The sequence below is a fragment of the Carassius carassius genome, chromosome 25 (assembly GCF_963082965.1).
Source record: "Carassius carassius chromosome 25, fCarCar2.1, whole genome shotgun sequence".
Classification (NCBI taxonomy): Eukaryota; Metazoa; Chordata; class Actinopteri; order Cypriniformes; family Cyprinidae; genus Carassius; species Carassius carassius.
Window position 1 is genome coordinate 23,731,444 of NC_081779.1, and position 23,297 is coordinate 23,754,740.

A 23,297-nucleotide genomic window follows, 5' to 3' on the forward strand; every position below is an offset into this window, starting at 1 on the left:
ATTGACAATGTGATTCAGAGTACAACAGAGTTCTACAGGAGTGAAGGACTCGTCAACAACTTTTCTAAACATTAAAAAAGATCCAGATGTCTTACTAGCAAGCAGAAAGATAAGTAGAGTAAAATAAAAAAGGCAGATTAATTGGCTGAGAGTTGTAGAATTGGAAGCAAACAAGCCGAGCGCGAGGCCAACACAATGAGATCTTGGTGCATTGCAGACAGCATTACCATGGAAACAGGGTTGGGTGGGGGGAGAGAGATAGAGAGAGAGAGAGAGAGAGAGAGAGAGAGAGAGAGAGAGAGAGAGAGAGGAAGAGAGCATTAGAGACTAGAGGATTAGAAAAGAAGGGATGGGGTCACTGCAGAGCTCCCAGACTTCCTGTGTGCTCAGTCGTGGGTGTGAATGGACTCAAGGTGTTGGCTTGAAGAGGAAGACAGTTGATGAAGCTAGTACATATTGGGCCACTGGAGGTTAATAAGATCAAGCTGGAGATGTGAAGAGCTTTCTGGTGGAGATCTGTGTGGATGCACCTTCACACCAGTGAGAAAATAAAGCTGCTAAACAAAATCCTGTTTAACCAAAATGCAAACAGCAGAGAAACCTTTTAAACCAGTCTAAACTGGTCTTTTTCTGATTTTAGGGAGCTTTTGGGCATTTCTAGCCATATAAATACTCACCTGTGACACCAGTTATACCATTTAAAATCTGCTAAGACCATGCAGCTAACCTTCTTAGGTTGGTTTAAGCTGTTTTTTTCAGTAGGAACAGACTAAACACTCTGAGTGGGCAGTTAAAAATCTGCTCTGTTGTACACTGCTAAATGGATGTGTGATGCATCCAATAGAGGTAATTTGCTAGTACTCTCTGTCCTTTGTATATACACTGTTTGTGTTTGAAGACAAACAGAACATGTAAGAGTGTAAATCAATTAGTAAACTGGCGCCTGCATGTATATGTTAGCACTGTGTCCTAGTGAAAGATGGAAGATGACTGTTTGTTCCTTCAAATCAATGGCATGTGGATTTTAACTTGTTGAGGCTGAAAAAAAAGTAAAAGTAAAAGTTCACCTAAAAATGAAAACTTGCTGAAAATGTACTAACCATCAGGCCATCTAAAATGTAGATGAGTTTGTTTCTTAATGGGAACAGATTTGGAGAAATGTTGCATTACATCACTTGTAGTAATCCACACTATACTCCAGTCCATCAATTAATGTCCTGTGAAGCAAAAAGCTGCAGCTTTATGAGAAACAAACCCATCATTAAGATGTTTACAACTTTAAATCTGTATTTCCTCAGCCCTTTGACCAATCACAATTTTCACCCAAGTCAGACTTTTCTTGCAAAACTTAATTTAACTGATACCACTTGACTCCGTGAAGAATGTTATTGTACAGTATGCGTGGGAACAGGCCATGAACGGCTGAAGTGGTGTGATGTAGCCTGTCCGTGTCAAGATGATGACCACCTGGCCCTGAGCCTCAGGACCCACCAGCCATCTGCACAGCCTGACCTTCACCTTCACAATGAGGATGCCACAACCTTTCCCTTTCTACCTCAACCTGGACACTCTTATTCCTTTTCATGATTTATGGGAAGAAAAGTGCATTCATATATAGTTAAAGTAAGTCAAATAGTGTCTATTGTTGTTTTTGGTACTATAACTTTAAGACTTTTGTTATGATTGGCAGAGCTCATTGCAAGTGAATATGTTTTTGCATAACACATATTTAAGATGCTTTATGAAGTTAAATGAATATTTCACCTAAAAATGACTCGATATTTAAGCTGGAAGCAATAGTTTGAAGTTAAAAATGTCTTGATGGTTTTGATTTGTACAAACATGCAGCTTATTTCTTCACAAGATGTTAACTGATGGACTGGAGTGGTGTGGATTACTGTGATCTTTTAATCAGTTGTTTGGACTCTCATTCTGATGGCACCCATTCGTTCAACAAATTTTCATTTATTGGTGAACTATTCATTTAATATGTTAGATTGCTTGAACACAGGCGCTCAACAGATACACACTAAGAGCTTCATCTTTGTCCACTGTTTGTGCAGTTTCTAAAAGTTTTGACTGATAAAATGTCTTTATAGTCATTTAAATGGAGTTGCATGATGACATTTACATCATGCACTTTACAAATACCCTAGCGTTTACATGAACAGTGAAGTATATTTTAGGATTAATGGTTGATCAGAGACTCAACTGCACAGCAAAGTACAGAGCAGGTTTGGGTTTGACACTTTTTTATGAATCTCAATAATCGGGGACTCGGGATGATTGAAGATGAAGATGGTTATTGTCTGTTGTCTGCTGCTCCACAGTTCCCCTTCCTTCGGCAAAGATATTCCTGACTACAGATATAAAAATAGAAACCCCACCCTAGCACCCCTTCTCCATTTTTCTCTGTTTCCCTGTCCCTCACTGTCATCCACTTTATATCAGTCACTGTCTCTCATCAATTATGCTCTTCGTCATGGAGATGTGAGGAACAGTATATAATGTGTTACGGGTGTCTCCTGCTGAGATGAGAAGTCTAGTGAGTCTCTCAGGCAGGCGTCAAGACAGCCGATGAGGCACAAAGCCAGTCGAGAAACATGTATTCGGTCCCTAATGGAAAATGTAATATATCCTGCTATAGTGTCATTAAAAGGACAAATGACAATGGGTATGCTCAGAATAAAATACTAGCGCAATGCTTAATGCATACTGCCTTACTGTTTTATAGTAGGCAAGACTTAGAATGTCATATTGTTGTCATTACTTTGCATGTTTAAATTAGACATCATTTAAATAATTTGGTTAAGTTTTGTGTAAAGATTTGTTTTATCTTTTGACAGACTGATCTGGATAAGATATGTTTGGAGTGGAATACTAGCATAATGCATGCTGGAAATAACATGCAGCATATTTTGTTGCAAGTAATTAGACATTTTTAAAGCATGCTACACATTCAAACTGTGCAATTTGTTGGTATTCTGTTCTAACATTTTTGTAATCATAGAATACCAAAACCATTTCTCACTGTGTACTTTCTATCTACTTCGTAAAACAGTATGCATTAAAGGTTTCAAATAATGGTATGTTACACTGAGAGAATACCAACATACTTTATACTTCAAGCTGTGCCTTTATATTACACACTATGTGTAAAAAACTTCTTGAAATGTGTAGTTTCATATTAATTTATAAAAATAGCAGACAGTATACACTGTCAAACTGAGCAGTAAGCAGTTTTCTGACAGTATATCATACTGCTTTATAAAAACTGATTGTCGCTAATGCATTCTTTCATGTAGTTTTCAATATACGAGTTTCATGCTTGTTTTTCTTTTTGAAGATTTTTTTCAAACTGTTTACATAGGTGATGGAAATGCTAATTATTGATAACATTTCCAAAATGTCAACACAATATTTACTTACTATATTGTGTTGATACTTAACATTAAAAAAATACTAATAATAATAAATATTGAGGAAAAAAAGTGCTTTACACAAATGAATTTGGTTCCACATTAGATACCTATACCGATCGCTATATGTATGAAACTAATTATAACTGGCATATTACTGCAGTCACTCAATTTTATGTACTTAATATGACTAGGTGTTACAATCTCTAATAATTCAGCACAACACTAGCCTTGATTATGTTGGAGAAGTCTTCTTAGGTGGGTTGACTTGTAGCCGCAGTCCTGGGGAGAAGAAACACAACCGGATATTCACATCATTATGACACATCATCAGTAGTGTACCACTCAGTAGGCTATAGGACACATACACCACCCCAAAAACAGCATGAGCAGTGTGACAGTATGCATTTCTGAACATCCCAAAATAGCTCAGATGAGCATGTCATCACAGTAGTCTCTCAGCTGATGAAAAAGCTCCTGTCGTATATTTCCTGATACATACTTAGTCTGTGAATAAACTGTTTATTTTGTGGAAGCCCCCTAATTAGATTCTCCTTCACATCAACGGCCGCTTCACATCACAGACCGCCCACACTAAGATCTTCCTGAAATATCAGCCATTGATTAGTTGTGTCCTGTTGGGCGATAAGGCAGTATTTTTAGCTCGAGTTAATCTAAAATGTCTGTACCCCGTGATATCTGTCTGGGGAGAGCAGGCTGTTGCCACAGATACCAGACAGAAGGATGTGTCTTCGGCTCGCAGGGCACTTCTCTTTTTTAGGGACGCAGCTGGCAACACACATGACAACGCTGATGCACTGTTCAGCATAGCCATGGGTGGAGACAAGTTTTGTGTGAAGGTAAAAATAGCATGTTTGTGTCCATCTGCTCTCGTGCACTGTCGTTTAACTCTGAGAAACAGGTGGAGCACTCTTCAGGCCACATGTGAGGGTTCGCTGCCGTTCTCAGGATGGTGTCATGTGGATGAATCATTTTAGCACCTCTTGCCCTTAGCCCTGGTTCTAACCAACCCCATCCCTCGCTGTTTCTCTCTGAGCTGCACTGTTTAATATTTCATCAAAGTGTCCCAAAGGACAGACTCTCCCGCTGTTCTGCTATTTACTGTGGATCAGTAGCGAGAGGCTTCTGGGTAAAACAGGCAGAGTAGGCGTTTGGCTACAAGGGAACAGCCGTCAAATGACAAGGACTGAGGGGGGAAGAAATAGACTGGAGATAGATCCATATATAGAAGGATCTAAATGTGTTTTATAAGCATCTTGGAGAAAGCTTTCACCCCTCAGTATATGTTGCTTTCCATACATGGACCAGGAATAATACGCATTTATGGGTTTAGAATAATAGTTGGTTCAGACAGAGCTGTGTTTGTGTGGTTGTCTATGGAAGAATTGTGAGACGAGGTTTAAAAGAAGAAATAAAGTCGTAAAGTCGAACTGAAAGAAATTAATTCACAATTATGAGAAACAATGTCACGATAGTGTAATATAGCCATGTTTCCACCACTGGAACTTTACCCAGGAACTAGGGACTTTGGCCTGGTTCTCGGTGTGTTTCCACCGCAGGAACCAGGAACTAAATAAAGTTCTGGGTAAAAAAAATGCCCCTCAGAAAGTCCCTGCTGGCGAGGTGGTACTTTTTCAAAGTTCCGGAACTCTCGGGGGCGGGACTTGTGCGCTAAACATCCTGATTGGTTGAGTTCACGCAGCATTGTGATTTCAACCACCATTTATTCTGATAATTTTCAAAATATTACTGTTATTGTGTCATGAAATGTAGTTTTAAAAGCATTTCAGGCGATAATGTAGTTATTTAAAACCTAAAACTCAAATCTGTGGTTTATGTATAAAGCCAATACTTATTTAAAAATGTGTTTAACCAATTTTGGAGACGATCAGCTACACGCGATCAGCGAGAGCTCAGTAATCATGTATCCACCGAGAGCAGCCTCACATCGGCTAGTCCTTCTGACATTTGCCGCTGGCTCTGATGTCTCTTTAGTGGTTAAACATAAAATATAATTTGTTTTGGGTAAATCTAACAGGTAATCTTTGGTCTTTATTCAATTGATCTATTAATATGGTAAAAGGAAAATAAAAAGAGGCAATTGATATAATATTTTGTTTCATTGCAATGTAGGCTGTATATATACACATTTCCCTGAACTACATTTCTTTGGCTATAATATTTTTAAATGAAAACGAAAAGAGGCAGTAGTGTTTGATATCATATTTCTTCTTATTGTTAATATACAGTGAGAAAAATTGCAGTAGCCAAAGTGAGCTGACTGACGTCATCAAGTACGCTGTTGTTTGCAGAATTACTGGACGAATTGCGCCGTCCCATTCGGGGGGAGATCACACTCCCGAGTTGAACTCGCAAAGTCCGAATTACGGAGGATACAAGTCTAAAATAAAAATAAAAAAACCTATCTTAATTTAAGGAGCCGTAGTCTCTCGTCCTTGTACCTGACTGCCTGTGATGCATTATAATCCTCAGACAAGAAAGTTATCCATGTTATTCCATGTCCAAGCTGAATCCACTCATTAGTCAATCAATTAGTCATCGATAGACCCGGGACCCGAAGTAATAGATTCGGACCTGACCCGGACCCGGGTTTGACTCTGTATCTGCAAGATATAAAAGTCAAACAGTGAAGATAAAAAAAGCATGTTGCAAGATTCAGTCACATTTTGAGATTTGAGTTGTCAGATATAAACAAATGTGAGATATAAAGTTGCATTTGAGTTACAGATAATTTTAGATTAAAAGTCGCATTGTGAGATTTTAAGATTTAAAGTCATCTTGTGAGATTTTAAAAGGCAGTTACATAATACAAAGTCCAATACAGAGATATAAAGTCATACTTTGAGATTTAAATAGCAGGTGTGAGACTTGATCTCTCATTGGCAACGTTTTCATGCACAATTTTTGGTTCAATCAGACTGAATTCATTCCGATTGATAAATCTGATTGTAGTGTTTACATGAACTCTATATTACGTTGATGTGCGTGTTTATATGTCACAAGCTTCAAATTGGAATTGATTTTTTTGACATGCACACATAGGAAATAGTGAAAGTTAAAATATGTTTGTACAAAATAACCACTCTCCTACACGGTTTCTTTATTTGTTTTCAACAGGTAAAATTCATATTTACCCATTTATAGATAAATATACATATAAAACGCTGTGCTGTACTGCTGTTTAAGGAGCCCCGCACATGGCATGCATGAAAAAAGTTAACTAAAACGTGCACATGATTACTATTTTGTTCCCTCGATTTATACATTTTATATATTTACATATTTATACATTTATACGATTTGCTAAATCGTGTACAAGATTTATAAATCGAGAGAACGAATTAGTAAGTTGTGCTTACTAATTAGTAATTAATTAGTAAGGTGTAAGGTTTAGGACATTGAGGGAACGAATAAGTAAATCTTTTTTTTTTTTATGTCAATTGCGGGGCTGCGTAGCTCATATTTATCAAACACACACACAAAATATCCCCTCCCCATGCCCAAAACGGGTTGCCTGTGGATGAGGATCTAAAACAATGTTGTTCTTCTCCACTTCACAGTTGCTGAGAGAAAGGAGAGTTTTATAATGACAGGACATGCATTTATACAACACTTTATTAAAAAAGTAAGAACCATCCACTCATTTCGCATGTCATACGTCTTTACGTTGATTCAGCATCATTGCACATGCACAGTCCTTTCAGTTTCGTGGTTCAATCTGTTTACGTGCACTCAATCGTATTAGAAGAGGAATAAACCACCCCCTCAAATCAGATCAAGCTCAATCTGATCGATTAAGGTGTTTACATGAAGGCTTTTCCGTCTGATTGAGCCATCAGTCCGATTACAAACTGATTATATTGTTGCATGTAAATGTAGCAATTGTGAGATATTATAAAGTCACAATTAAGAGAAATAGTCACAGGTTGCAAAACATAAATTCAAAATATGAGGTTTCAAATATTACAGTAACGAGAAAGGGTTCCAATTGGAAGAAATAAAATCAAATTATTTAGAATTGTGAGATCTTTAGAAACCTTATGAGATGAAGTTGCAAATTTAAGTCCAATATTGAGATATAAAGTAACATTGCAAAATGTAAAGTTTCACATTGAGACTTAAAATTGCAATCATGAGATATAAAATCAAACTGTGAGATTTAAAGTGTTTTTCAGTGATAAAGTCAGAATTATGAGATTTAAAGTGACGTGGGAAATAAAACATAAACATAAACAATAAACGTAAACAATATTTTTACTGGCATACTGATAGAAATGATTTACCCTGTTCATCTTTAAACGAAGACTCCACAGACACACACTGTTCCTGTTCCCTATAGAATCAACATCTCTGAACTCGGTTGCCACTTTATTCCACTGCAAACACAGATTCAACACTGGCACACATACGGTCCTGCCCGAGGGCTCAACAGAGACACAGTGTCAACTAAATGCACAATTCCCTTTGCATAACATGCAGTTATTCTCTTTCACAAAGTATCTGTTCTGAAATGTCACATATCATATTTCGCTTGCCACAGTGTCTGTGGTGTTTTACATCATCTGTCTTTCCACAATCACACATAGTTCATTTTTAATTGAACACCTCAGTGAATGGTGACTGCTGTCTTGTTGCTCTGTGTTGCCGTGGCCCACACTGTGCATGTTCTCTCTGTATTTTTAGAAAGCTGTTCTCATTCTCCCCGTCTCTCGCACTCACTCTTGCAGTTATTTTATTTTAAAGACTGTGAGCTCCATGACAGTAAGCAAGTGTCTGCTGGGAATGCAATACTTTCAGTTCTGCAGTCTGTCTATATGTATTCTTCTGCAGAAACACTATTGTGCTTCATATCAGAACATAGCATCATTTGCAGTGTCGTTTTTTTGTTTTGTTATTAAACATTGTGTAGACATTCATTTCATTTGATGCTCCGTCTTTAAGTTCTAGGACTCTCTAACCAATTTCTAAATCAATATTTTGAACTCTTGTCACTTGATCCATCAGAAATCATTTTAATATGCCGATTTGATGCACAAGAAACATGTCTGATCTATCAATGTTGAAAACAGTTGCGGAAACCGTGATACATTTTTTCAGGATGCTTTGATGAATAGAAAATACAAAAGAGCAGCATTTATTTAAAACTGAAACACTGTAAATGTCTTTACTGTCACTTTTGATCTATTTAATACATCTTTGCTGAATAAAAGTATTCCAAATAAATCTGACCCCAAACATTTGAATGGTAGTGTATTTTTTTTTCTGTTTTTGACCTAGTTTGCTTTTCTATGTTATTATTATTATTTTTTTTTACAACTGGCATGTTTATCTTTTTGAGTGCATCTGAACTTGGAATAAATGTTTGAATCTATACAAATGAACTCTTAATGAGGGATATTTTCAATTGTATGATGACAGAATTTTCATTTTGTGTGAACTATCCCTTTAAATGCCCAGAACAGTACTGTAGTTTGCTCATTGTCTTTTTGGCTCTTATCTGATCCTGGAGGTTATTATGAAGCCATCATCAGTCTCTGTTGGTCTTCACAAACATTACCTCTGAGATGTCATCTTTGGCACAGAATGGAGCGCCATGTTTTTCTCTTTATCTCTTTCTCAACGTCAGCTGATCTGCAGCCTGTTTCTCTCTCTCTCTCTCATCCACTCTCTCACTTTATATGGTGAGGTCAGCAGCTTGGCCTTCATTGCCAGGTTCTAACAGATTGCTGAGTGCACTTATCTTGTGCATCTTCCAGGTTTGTGAGCCGCTTGCCATCATTCTACAGACTCACGGACATCCGAAAGAATTAGAGGCACGGTTGACAGAATAACACCCCGGAGTCTCACATGGCCAGATCTTTGACTTATGGTGCCATAATACAACATAACAACAAAGCTGAAGGCACACCTAAAACAAAATGTGTTTTTCACTGCTCCCATAGTGCATTATGGCAAAAGCAATATGTTGTTATTGAACATTGATGGAGCCACATATTCTGTTAGAAAATAAATCATAAAAAGTGGTTTGTTTTGTTTAAAAATCGTACAAATGTATGAGGTGGTGAGGGCCTTTTTTATATAGCACTTTATACAATCCAGATTGTTTCAAAGTAGCGCCACATTAATAAAAAGGAAATAATCAAGAACATTTTCACATGCATAGTAAAACGTGGTCCGTGGATGTTTAGGAAAAGCACTGGTATGTTTTTCTGCCATTTAGTGGTTTAGAAGAGAATAAAATCAAATGTGCCTTTCAACGTGGTGCAACTTTAGCCTCATTGTAGAGTTTGACATGTGACCTTGCTCCTAATTGCCTCAAAAAAATCTTTGAATGTGAAGATGTGAAGCCAAGAATCTAGAACAAAGCACTCATAATATCAACCCAGTACTCTGTAAATGCAGCAGGCTGGTCGGAGCTTGAGATTTCCGGGTTTTTTGTGCAGTATGCATCAGTTGGTCAGTACTTTTGCTTGCTTTTTCTTGTCACTTTTGGAGCTCAGCTGCATGGGGATCACCCTAGTGTGCACTAGATAATACTAGATAAGTCCCGGGTAACTTTCTGTGAACATGAAATATGAGGGTTTTTAGTTTAAAAGTTAATTTTAGCATTGTTTATTAACACCTACTGTGTTCTTGATAAACCGTTTTCATGGTGTTTCTCTCTTCTGATTTCTATATTTGGTGCTTGAGGACAAAAGCATTTGAATGATCATCATGCTCTTCTGCTCTGTCTGGATTGATTGATTGTTTGGAAGGAAAGTATGTCAAAAGCTAGAAGTCACACCGAGTATGGGTACACATGAGTTTACATTAGTCCCCAAGTTAATGACTGCTGGTTTGAAATATGACCAGACTATATAAGCTCAGCTGTCTTTTTCATAAACACTTGAGCTGTTCATGCAGTGCGGTTTTAAATGACATTACATTTTAGGAGTTTATATCTGTGTCGCTTTCCATTACACGTCAATGTCTGTGACTTTTTTTTAAGTATTTAAGGCACAGAGGACTAGACCTTCCTGACTATGTTGTAGTCATATAATGTTATCATTTTGATATAATCGATTGAAATTATATTTAATTGCATAAAAAATATTTTAACTCATTTAAATTAACAAGTGTGATTTTTGTGTCCCACGTATTGCATGCAACCGTTAATGCATGATTCCTTCGTTGCTTAAAATTGACACTATTATTTAACATCATTTAGACCCTTTCTAGAGCATCAGACTAATATTGCCAAAAGTTCTCCTAATATTTGAATATTTACACATTTTTGTGTTGATTGCATTCATAAAGCATAGTCATTCAACTATGTTACCATGTAACAATATTATGTCATAATAATGTAGGATACCAAGATAATATTATCATTTTTATTCAGAAATGTTTTTTATTCAGAAATTTTATTCAGAAATGCCTAAAATTTGTAGTTTTAGGCAAAGTAATTATGTTTTGTGTTTTTGTAATTTTATACCATTTTTAAACGTATGCCAGTTTTATTAATTTTTACTTACATTTTAGTTTAGTTATCTTAGTATAGCTAATTTAGTTAAAATATATATATATATATATATATATATATATATATATATATATATAAAACATTTCTAATTGTCATTTATTTTATTTCTTTTTTAAATGTATTTTATTATATATATATATATATATATATATATATATATATATATATATATATATATATATATATATACGTATACACTATACACGAGAGATTGTATTATAAGTTTTAGTTTTAGTTAACTACAATAACCAGCTGTTTCCTGCATTAGTTTAGGAAGATAGCCAAACAAATAAATGAATTTATAGCAAAAATAAGTTTTATTAAAATAATAATAAAAAGAAATCTTTTGGTCCCAAAGCTGCTTGGCCCCTTTTAAGCGAGAGCTTGTTTTAGGCCAAACACGCACTAATAATATTCTCCAAACAGTTTACCCATTATGCTGTTTTTCCCCGTAGTAATATATTAATTATATATACAGGTGTACCTTAACCTGGCCAGTGAGTGTATATATTTTTAAGGAGCTTCAAGCCCAGTAGTTTGGTGCTCTATTCATGGAGAAAGACCAGTGTTGCATATGTGTATTTTTGTGTAGACGGTGGAACAAAGAAGCTACGCAGCACCATCCGGCGGAGCACAGAGACGGGTATCGCGGTGGAGATGAGGAACCGTGTCACACGGCAGGGCAGTAAGGACTCAACAGATGGCAGCACTAACAGCAACAGCTCTGATGGGACGTGAGTGTGACCAACCACCTCAAAACAATTGATCACTGCAACCGAGTGCGGTTAGATCTGACCCAATCTCACAAAAACCACATTTCAAAATTAATTAAATAAAAAAATAGAAAATATTCAGAAAATAAGCAGAAACCTGTTTTTAGGACCACAGCAGTTAAGTTTTATTTAGATTTTTTTCATCTGAGTAATTGATTTAATTAAATAAATAATCCACAGATTCATTGCTTATCAAAATAATAGCTTGTTGCTGCCATAAATATGGTCAAAACTTGACAGGTTTCATGAGATTCGTCCATCTGTGTATAATATGAGGCAAGTATACGATAAAGTAGCACTGTATATCGCACTGGTTAGAAACAAACCTGCTTTGTATTGATGAGTGAGATTGATCACAGATCTCACTGGGTGTATTTCAGCTTCATCTTCCCCACCACTCGCCTCGGCCCTGAGAGCCAGTTCAGTGACTTCCTGGACGGTCTTGGTCCTGCTCAGATAGTGGGGCGGCAGACGTTAGCCACACCGCCAATGGGTAAGACACCTGCATGCTGTCCAGTTTGCACTCAATATAACAATTGCCATCATGTTCATAAAAAGGGCTATTCTGAAATGTCATTTTGATTTCATATAAAAATGTGTTTATTATTACATTTAATACATTCATATATTTAAGTATATTTATTCATATGTTTATCATAAATGCTTGTCAGTACATTCAGCAGTATTTCAAAGTAATTCTGACCCTACTTAAGTGGGTCAAGAGAAGCACTTTAAAGTTCAGATAAATGCATTTCATTTAGGTATAATGCATTTTCATTTCATTGCAAATAAGTACAGAAAACATTCAGTTAATAATTAGTAGTACTCTTTTAATAATCCGTTAAAATAGGAAACAATATACTGTATGAAGGAACCGTACAAATTGTTTTTATGGGTGTTTTACCTGTATTTTGAATTTTGCACTGCATTTTGTTGTGTTTCAGGATTAATAGAAATGTCCATAAAATTAATCGCTAATGTCCTGGCAGAGAAAAAAAAAATCTTCTTTTTTTTTTACAATGTAAGTCATCCAGGTGTTTGTGTGTACAGTAAATATGCACACTGAGCATGGTATATAAACTGTAGAAATAATATGATGCATGGTGAATGTCAACCTTTTCATGAGCTCAAGTCGATTAAACTGGAGACACTGACTTGTTAGACATAATATGTGTTTAACTCTCACTGTTATGATCAGATGTCAAGGTAGAAACCCTCAAGAGTGGAGGTTATATTTTGTTCTTTTGTCTCCACCTGCTGTTGATTGATCTCATTGCAAGCAGGTTTTATAGTGAATGGTTTCCTCTCTGTAGGTGATGTTTACGTTGGTGTGGTGGATAGAGGGGGTCAGTTAGAGGTCGAAATCACGCAGGCCCGAGGTCTGACCCCTAAACCAGGCTCAAAGAACATTCAAGGTAAACCACCGTTAAACATGACTGAGCTGTTTCATTTTATCTACATCACCTGTTAGGCAAGTACACAGAACACTGTTTCGTGATTGCATGTTTCTTTCTCTGTCAGCAACTTATGTAAAGGTTTATGTCCTGGAGAATGGAATGTGTCTCGCTAAGAAGAAAACTAAAGTGGTGAAGAAAACCCTGGATCCAACCTTCCAGCAATCGCTGATGTTTGACGAGAGCCCACAGGGGAAAGTGCTACAGGTACTACAAGTCAAAATCACTCCAGCTGTCCTTCACAAACACACTCTTCAGAAAACAGCATACTAACATCTATATATATATACAAAGGTCCCAAAAAGTACTTAAGGCCATAAAATGTTTTAACAATCTTGCGCAGTCTTAAATATGTTGATGGAAACACAGGAGAGTTAGATATTACGGTTACCTTTCAGTCGTTCACCTCGACGTTGTGTTGAAGTTACAACATTAGGGCTTGCACTTCTGAGCCAAGACAGCTCTGACATCATTGGGAAGAGGCCAGTGAAACCGGCAAGCAAAAATTGCATAGCTGGCCACACCCCGGATATCCAGGTATAAATATGTCAGTAAATCGACGTATGCAACACCGATAATACCGGTATCACCGCTGGGGTGGGGGCACGTTTTTCTCTTTTAAATAGCTTGTAAAAGCAGCATTCGAATTTTACTTTCACTTTCAAATAGCGACAATTCAGTGGAAAACTATTTTTTTCGTTTTGAGTTTGTTTGAATTTTCCCTCTTTTCCTCGATTTCCTTAATTTTTAAATAGCTTAATAGCACCGTGCACAATTATCGGCAGTTCAGTGTCAATTGCTTGAATGCAACAATATAATACAACGTCAAACTCACTTTAGCCTATATATAAAACATAGAACTTTTATTAACACAAAAAATAAAAATACACCATACTAAAGGGCAGGCAATGCTTAATATAAAACAACTTACATAAAGTTTAAATAGGTATACAAAACTGGAAATAGGCTAAGTAAACGTATATTAGATAACCAAATAAATAAGAAACGTAGAACGTTTATTAGCAAAATGAGTAAGAAAGCATGAAGGCACGACATTGACCTTGATGTTAAATAAAATAAATAAATCACACAAAGTTGAAATACAGTAAAAATCAGCAAAATATATGGAACCAGTTAAATAAGAAACAAATGTTAAAAAACTTCCAAAATCCCCTTAGATAAACGGCAAAAGTCAAAATGCTTTTCAAAATCCAAAATATTCCCAAACAGGTGCTTTTGCATTTAGTTTCGAAACTAAATCATCCCCCATCGTCTTGTCTGTCTCAGCTCACTCTTGTCAGTCAGCTCTCCTCACTGGATAAATTAAATCTGATCTGTGATACGTCTGTCGTTCAGCACGCTGCATTGAGCAGCCGTGTTCAGTTTTTAATTGTAGTGTCTGTACTTTTACCGAACATAATTATTTTTATTACTATAAAAAAAAAAACGACGGTAAGGGTCTTTGCCGTGGTGAGCAAGTGACGTAACGGATGTTGCGGCTTAACACCAGTATCACCACGTCTATCTACAAGCCTATTCTAGGCAGCACACCTTGAGGAGGTCTGTACTCTAATGGTGCAGAGATGCTTGGGGGTCCCAAGCACGGAATAGCGGTTCAGAAGCTCCTGGGGTATGGCATCCTTAACCGCTTCAGCATTGCCTGTATGACCGAGTTCTGAGATGAGCATTGCACCTTAGCTCGCACCGTGGGGCTTTCACATGAGCTGATGTCCCATTCCAATCATTGGAAGGACCTCTGTTTCTACAGGTGGGTGTGCCTCTAGATCTGTGTCCAAAAGCACCATTCTAACAATGGAAGCATCCAGGATAGATTGAGGTGCTTCATGCAACAGCCATGCAGCCTTAGTGACCTGTTCGTGTCCTGTCTGTACGAGCATTCGATTGCCCAAAAGTTGTCGGCAGATCTTTTTTCTTGGGGATGTCTTGTCTGTTGATCCAGAGCAAGTACGTGCTAGTCTGGACAGAGAGCACAGTAACACCAGCCACTAGGGCAGTAGCCGTTCCCCTCATATGCCACAACTTGCCCGTTATCTCCTCTGGAGTCAGCAGGAACTTAGGTTTCTGCAAACCATTCACATTCTGGGTGACAGGTCTCTCTCCGAGATGATTGTGGGCTCCATCCCAAGACGGTCCAGCTGACTGGAGTCATTTAGTCAGACACAGACACATCTGTTGCCTCACGGGATTCCTTCCTTTGCCCATTGTGGGTCCCTGTCTGAGGCCTCCCTCGGCACAGACGTACGTGCACACAGCAGCATTCAGTGCACAGACATGATTTGGCACCCATGTCCGGGTCTCTGGAATCCCCATACTCGGTCCCTCAATGGGACGAGGAGGGATGAGACGTCTTGCAACTACAGTGGTGAACACTGTCACTCAGCCTAGAGCCCACTCACAAGGTATTTATATGACCTGAAGTGGTGCATTTGCATAAAAAAATTCAAACAAAAAATTTAAAAATTCACAAAATGTGACGTCATGCGCGTTCTCGTCTACTTGGGCTTACAACCGTACGGCACACCAGCCATTATAGTAAGCAGCGGCAATAGTGTTTTCAAATGGACTCTGCGGATGGAAAGAAGCGTCCAGCCTCCAGCACAATTCAGACTCCCACAGACACTCCTCGTAGGTTAAACAAAAAAAAAGAGCGTGCGCACTGAGAACGAGCATGAGACTGGCTGCAGTTCCTCTAACGGCCACTGGTGTCAGTAACGGTTAGAAATTTCAGAACCTACGCAATGCTCCTTTAAATCATCAATTCTGAAACAAAAAATGTACTGTTCAAATCAAAAACAAAGTACACTGGAAAGTTTTTAAATGTGACTAAAACTTAAGACACTCATAAAAATGCTTGAATGTCATTGCATTACATAAGAAACTTTAATCAAACCAAGTGCAAATGCTATATTTGTGGCCAAAGTGTATTAAACCTCTCCACGTGCTGATCCTTCATTTGTAACCTTTAACCTGCCCAGGTGATCGTGTGGGGCGATTACGGTCGCATGGACAGCAAGTCTTTCATGGGAATGGCTCAGATCCTCCTGGATGATCTAGACCTGACATCGATGGTGGGCGGCTGGTACAAGCTCTTCCCCACCTCCTCTCTAGCGGACCCCAGCATCGGCCCCCTGACACGCCAACTCTCCCAGTCCTCGCTCGAGAGCGCCGCCAGCCCCTCGTGCACCTAGACACATCCAGACCCCATTTTAAATAAGCCCCATTCTAAATCTCTGTGTGTGTGTGTATGTTTGTTCAATATACCCCGCCATGACCCCAAACGCATGAACACACAATCTGATAGATCCAGCTAACTCGCCCGGAGCTGGAACGCTCTTCTTTACCGATACAGATATTAAGAGTTGGATACAAATCAGGTGTGACACATATAACACACACACCCTCCCAGATGGATATGGGTGTAACCAGCAACATGCGGTTGTAGGGTAGTCAAGAATCAGTCATGGCTAGTTACATGCAGATCCATTTTCCAGAGGTCAACCAGTAGAGGCATTTGATAAATCTGCCGAGAAATGTTCTTGACAATGTAGCATTCGTGTTGACATCACGTCACACAGGAAGCAGAATGGGTTCTCCAAGACTAGTAGTTTCCGGACCCTCAAGGGTCAGTCATTTCTCTATGCCAAACCCAATCAAAGTTTTATTTTTTAAAAACCAAAGCAATTCTTATTATCTATAGTGTTATGTTATTGAGTATGGATATGTAGCAGAGTCAGTGACTTAGACAAGATGCAAAAAAACAAATACATATTAGAAAAAAAGGTGCGGTCACATTAGCGAAATTTAGGCGAAATTACGTTGGCAAAGAAATCCATTTTCCATTGTCTAAAGTGTTGCGATATATGAAGTCACTTTCAAACCAAGCAACTTTTAGTGCAGCAATTGCGCCTGACCAACTTGAAGATGAACGAAATCAGCTTTGGGACTTTAACGCAAAACTCCAAATCGCATGGATTCCTATAGAAATGACTGGAATTCACCTGAAAGATTTCGCAGAGCAACATTAAATGTGATCGCACCTCTAGACTACATACACAATTCAACTTTTAAAGGGCAGGGCTTTACTCCACATGTCAGGTTATTTAGTAGAAATGCACACGATTCCTATCGAATAAAGTAGCGTTTTTTGTTTTTTTCTTTTCAGAGAAGTGAATAATTAAATATATAGATCGATATTTGTGTTCATGTATTTATCGATTGCATTCTGCACGTTAACTCGCAACCCTTGTTGAGCAAAATATGTAAAGTGCTATTTTAAGCTTGCCTTTAAAATTACTTCGACTTATAGATGGTAGGTTATTTATTTTGCTAATGTTTCATTCTCACTTTTTGTCTGAACAACACAATCTGCACCGAGCTGCAGACATAGTCCGAGGGACTTGAACCCTCCGAAGGAGAACCAACTGTCCTGATAAACCAGCAACCCTCATACACAGCTGCATTGTGGGATATGCCAAATGGTGTCCGCTGGCAAGCAAGAGAACTTTTCTTGTAGCAAGTACCGAAGATTTCTGGGAAGTTGGAGCCACATTAGACTTTACCGCCTCAAGTAGTTTTGGGTTTCTTTCTACCAGCATTTGGAACTTTTAAAGGCCTTTCCCATTATCTGCTACTCTCAGGAGGTCACGCTGAACTACAAAACACACACGTAACAACATGAGGACTGGTGATGGGGTCGCTCTCAATAGGATCTTGAAGCCCAGAACAAATTATATTCTGTAAACTTGTTTTTTTTTTTTGTCTTTGAACTTCTGTCCAATCAGCAGTCTTCTTTAGCTTCGTCTCTGAAGATGAGTGGCTCTAGACTGTTTCTTCATTCGATCTTTGGTGTTATTTAGACTTGTGGATGGAAAGCAGCACTGTAGGTAAAAATCTAAGTATTCATCCCACTCCTGTCAGCCTTTGAATATATCAGAGCAGAAGAAGGTACCTTACACATCACAATATTTCTGTACCAGCTCATCATTTTATTCATGTTAGATTGGTCTGCAGATGTGATGGCAACACATATAATATGATTCATATGTGATAGTAAAAGTACAAACCAGAAAATTATTCATTTCTACATTCCCATATAAATGCCAAATCATTAAAGACATTTGTATACTTCAATCTGTTCAAACTTTCTTTGATGGAAGCGCACAATCTCTTTTTGTATCACATCAACGTTTGAAATATTTAACTATTGGTTTTTTTTTCACGCTTTTTCTTCTATCTGCCAATCTCACCCCCCCCAAAAATGTGACTTTACACGTTCTTATTTTCATCTGAAACGGTAAATTACTGTATTTCGCCCAATCCTCAGAAATTTGACATATTTAGAATATTTCACTTTCCATCCCATCAAAATTAGTCTCTGTTATCTTTCACATACACGTCTTGCTTCTTTTGTTTTTGCACATGTTTGATTGTGTTGCACCTTTCTCTTTTCCACTAACAGACAAATGTCTGTACATAAAATTAGAACAAAAAATTTCTTAATTGTTACTTAAGATAAAATTGTATTACTGTACTGAAAACAAATTGTATTTGCAGTTGAATGTTTGTCCTTGGTAAACACATGTATGAAATGACTATTAGACATTGATATTTTTTCTATGTGATTTTACGTTCTTGGGACTTTGGGATAATATAAGTGTCCCTTTACTGTACAATGAAGTGGCTACAAAATCTAACTGGTCTTGCATTTTTGCAAAATGAAAAGAGTCTGAATGCATGAATATTAGTACTGTACTGCTCTATTTTTTCAGATGTAGTGAATGGATGTAGTTTGTTGCAGTCCATAGCTAAACCAAATGCAACCTTGACAAAAAATTAACTAAAAAAATCTAGATTTGACGCTCCAAGATTTCTGTGGTTTGGATGCGTTTTGATATTTTAACATGGAATGAGAACGATCAGATCGATTTTGTTTTGACAGTAATCAGATAAAGCTGTCAAATGCTTCTGTGATGTGCTGATAATCTGTACAAATCTTTGAGTATAATGATGTAACTTCTGAATAAGATACCAGAAAAAGTGGCTGGCATCTAGTTCATTTAAATGTTCGTACTTCATGCTTTTATATGCGAGACCACTTCATGCTTTTTAATTTATACATGGTGAAGTCAGAAGTCAGGTTTTTTGGCAGTTTTATGGCATGCACAGTTTGTGTGCGAGTGTAAGGTGACACCAGTCTGACTGGAGAATTATCTTAAGACACTGAATACAGATCAATATCAGTGTGATGTTATGATGTAAGGCTCAATATACCTGAAAGAGCGTTTCTGTGTGGAAACAGTTGGAAGTGGTCAACCTGGTATTCATGCTTACTTTTTATTTGCATTCAGAAATGGACAGTAGATTGTAAAACTGAGAATGATGCGTGAATTTGATCATTCATTTTATGAGATCTTGCTTCGTCAGGTACTTTATGATATTGAGAGATTGCTTTAATTTCAAATAATAATATAATAAATTTACATCTGTTTTTGGGTCATTTAAAGGAATAGTTCACCCAAAATGAAAATGTACTCAGCCCAGGCCATCCAAGATGTAGATGAGTTTGTTTTTTCATGTGAACAGATTTTGAGAATTTTTGCATTTCATCACTTGCTCACCAGTGGATCCTCTGCAGTGAATGGGTGCCGATGTTGATGTTTTTAACAGCTGTTTGGACTCCCATTCTGACGGCAGCCATTCACTGCAGAGGATCCACTGGTGAGCAAGTGATGAAATGATACATTTATCTAAATTTGATGAAGAAACAAACTCATCGACAACTTACTAAAGGTAAGTACATTTTCAGCATATTTTCATTTCTGGAACTGTTCCTTTAAACCCTTTTTATGAACCCCTAATACTGTTTTTGTTACGTTTGTGAACAAATATAAAGACTAATGAGGATATATTGAGCGTTTATCTTATTTTTGTAAAATGAATTATCTTACAGAGTGATTTGTTGGATGTTTATTGCCTTGCTTGAGAGATTATCATCAGGCTTAGATGTGTCACTGAAAACCTTGAGTGTTTTGCTTTGATATTATTAGTGATACTACAGTATCTCTAACTTGAATGTACGTATTAAATATTTCATCTGGTTGTATTATAAAACATATTTCTTTAACAGTGTCTGAGTGACAGAATAACAACTTTACCCGGTATGTGTCGATGTTTAAAGGCTTACATGAGCACAACATCCCTGGAATCTAGATCAGGCTGTTTTCAATCACTATTGATTTTGAACATTCATTCAGTTTTGCTAAAAAACTAAGATTAATATCAGATATCAGTTGTGCCTATAAGTCAAATGTAACATTCAGTGCATGCCTGTTCCAAGTTATTTACTTCACTGAGATTTGTAAAATGATCTGAAGAAAGTAAGCATTGTTTTCTCTTTGCAACATGTCAGTGTTTGTTTTTTTCAAAAAGCCACGTGGTGCATTAAATGTAGGCTCTATTTTTTGAGATCACACTCAACGAAGAAATTGAAAAAATAATGTAAGAATATTTTATTCTTTTTTCTATTTTTATTTTATTTATATGATTGCAAACTTGAATTTATTGTGCTTCTGGGTTGGACTTAAAAGACTGTCACTGGCAATTTGTTTATTTCACATATGTAAAGTCATTTGTAGTCTGTTTTCTCATCCATGTAGCAAAGCTGTAAGCAGCTCTTCTGTTGTTGCCATAAATCAGCCATTCATATTATTCATGACATTGTGCACAGCACAGGACACTGCTGGAACATGCTCACCCTCACACACAGTTTTCAACTTTCATGTGAGATGTAGCTACTTTGAAAATGATGCCCAGTTGCATCCACTACATGTAACCCAATCAAGTCTTGCACTTTGAGAGAGCACGATCAAAGATTCATCAGAGTAAGAGTGGCCCCCAAAACCTTTAGAAGATGATTTGAGCTGTTTAGGAATAACAGAATGGTAAAGAGCTGTACGGGGAAGCTGTAATTTTATACTTGTGCTTTGTAAATGTTTTCTATGTGCAGTATTTGATAATGTACAACGTATTTTTGTGGTTTGTACGCTGCAGAACTAATTATTTAAGGTGCACGCCGTTTTGTAAGAAAAGGTTGGGAAACTTTGAAAACTAAAAAACCTTTTGACTGAAGCCTGTATCTGCATGCAAATTGACTGCTGGAAGCTGGAGGTCAATAAATTTTATTTGAATCATCTCGTCTTTGTGTCTGAATGGAATAAATTATTGGGTTTGAAAACAACAACAACATGTAATCCGCTCACCCACAGCACGCTTCAATTTAGATTTATTTGGCAATATATTCAGCTGTCAGATATTTTTAACAATGCAACGTAAATCAGTAAGATGTATATGAAAACTAAGAAAAGTATTTTTATGTTACAGTAAGTGCCGTTTTACATGTAGGCCCTGGTTGAACTGCCTAATGCTCTCAGGTACTGTACAGTAACAGGACAGTTCAGAGACTGAGCGCATCCTCTTGGAGGGTCCATCGGAGAGACTACATCTATCATCCATTTGGCCTAAACTGTAAGTAGGGAAATAAAAGTGTGAGAATGATTTACTGAAACAGGCGTACGCAGTGTAATTGGACCAGTCCCATGTTTTCCATTTGCACGCTAAACCGCGGTCTCCATATGCGAGGCCCACAAACCCGTTTTCCGGGCTCCTTGTTGCACAAAGTACCGGTCTGTGCCTCGCGGTGGCGCTGCTTTCCCGCTGCAGAAGTGACTCTATGGAAAACGGGCTGGTGAACTTCTTTTCTCCCTCGGGGTGTTTGCAGGTCGCGCTGTTTTCCGTCGCATTCTCAAGTGAGGGACTTTCCATGGTTTCACAAAAGTTTGGGAAGACATCGCGCAAACCGCGGAAGTGTCGCCGCAGTATCTTTGGGGTGATTTTACTATCATCCACTTTCCAGAAGTTGCGTTTTCCATTTGGACACTCTGGATTTACAGGAACCTGTAAATATCAAGTCAATACATTATTATACAAGTAGCTAATAATAACAATACGAAGACGGAGAAGAAGAATTAGCCTATACGTACCTTTACAAAACAGCTGTTTGATGATAAACAGACTCTGATATTATTTTCGAGACCTTTTCTGTCGCCATCCACAAATGTCTTCACCGCATTCATTAACTGATGAAGAAACAAAGTTACAGTCAGTCAAACAAACCAAAATATTGTAAAAGCCTGCCTACATGTTTCTGAAATAGCATTAAAGACAACAATGTTAAATATATGTTCGCATTAAATTAGAAAATACAGGAAACTTTATTGCTAAATATATAAATATAATAGTATAAACTAGGCCCTACATTAACCGACTGAGTTCTGTTTGTGAAGCAGCGTCGCAAATAATTAAATGTAAACTTACCTCGTGAAACGTTAATTTCTTCTGAGGCGCATTTTGAATGACATACGCGATCAGACCCAGGTAGGTCATCTTCTGTTTGGAGTATCTCTTGTATTTTCTCCTGACCAGCAGCATGTCTGTCTCTCTCTGCATCTCTGAAGGACAGCTGTGTGATGATGAGGGTCTGTGTGTAGTCTGGGGTCTATATATGAAGCACATCGGCTAAAGAAGATGTAGGGCCCTTCCTCATTAATGTCTCTTTATTTGATGGAGGTGTTAACAGGTGAGCGGACATGCCATTAATTGTTTAGTTTTAAATAAACAAATAGCTGGTAAACCTATTCATAAATGGTATGTGATGCTTTTAGTGTAATTTCTATTATATTCTTTGAGTTTATAGGTTTTCTCTAAATGTAGTCCACCTGTATGTTTTCACACAGTCCTCTTTTCTTGTTCCGAAATGTACACATAAAACTTGAGGTGTTTTTATAAGCAGAAATAATCATGTAAACCAAAAGTTGCTTTGTGGCTTAATCACAGAGCAATACAAGAAGCTTTTTCACCAGTTAACAGAGAAATAACCAATTGATTCAATCTGGTTCAAAACTGTGATTTTCCAACATGCCAGTGTTTATAGTCATTAGACAAGAGTTCACACGTGCATTCATGTGTATATACAACACTTCATACAGTAAGTGCTAACGAGTCAGTTTAA

At 37.5% G+C, this 23,297-nt stretch overlaps 2 protein-coding genes across 2 annotated transcripts in view; one reads left to right on the forward strand and one right to left on the reverse strand.

Moving 5' to 3' along the window:
* Positions 1-18,393, forward strand: part of LOC132104463 (regulating synaptic membrane exocytosis protein 3-like) — a 68,573-nt gene extending 50,180 nt beyond the window's left edge. Inside the window, exons 3-7 of the mRNA XM_059509943.1 lie at positions 11,576-11,717; positions 12,137-12,249; positions 13,070-13,171; positions 13,278-13,417; positions 16,207-18,393. Coding sequence (XP_059365926.1) covers positions 11,576-11,717; positions 12,137-12,249; positions 13,070-13,171; positions 13,278-13,417; positions 16,207-16,419 — 710 coding nt within the window. The 3' untranslated portion in view covers positions 16,420-18,393. The remainder of the gene's footprint in view (positions 1-11,575; positions 11,718-12,136; positions 12,250-13,069; positions 13,172-13,277; positions 13,418-16,206) is intronic.
* Positions 18,394-21,488: 3,095 nt separating this feature from the next.
* LOC132104764 (forkhead box protein A4-A-like) lies at positions 21,489-22,838 on the reverse strand. Its single transcript, XM_059510312.1, has 3 exons — positions 22,604-22,838; positions 22,270-22,365; positions 21,489-22,183 (listed from the first exon to the last, which is right to left on the reverse strand). Exons 1-3 carry the CDS (start codon positions 22,799-22,801, stop codon positions 21,605-21,607), a joined length of 873 nt encoding a protein of 290 aa, XP_059366295.1. The 5' UTR covers positions 22,802-22,838; the 3' UTR covers positions 21,489-21,604.
* Between the last annotated feature and the right edge of the window lie 459 nt (positions 22,839-23,297).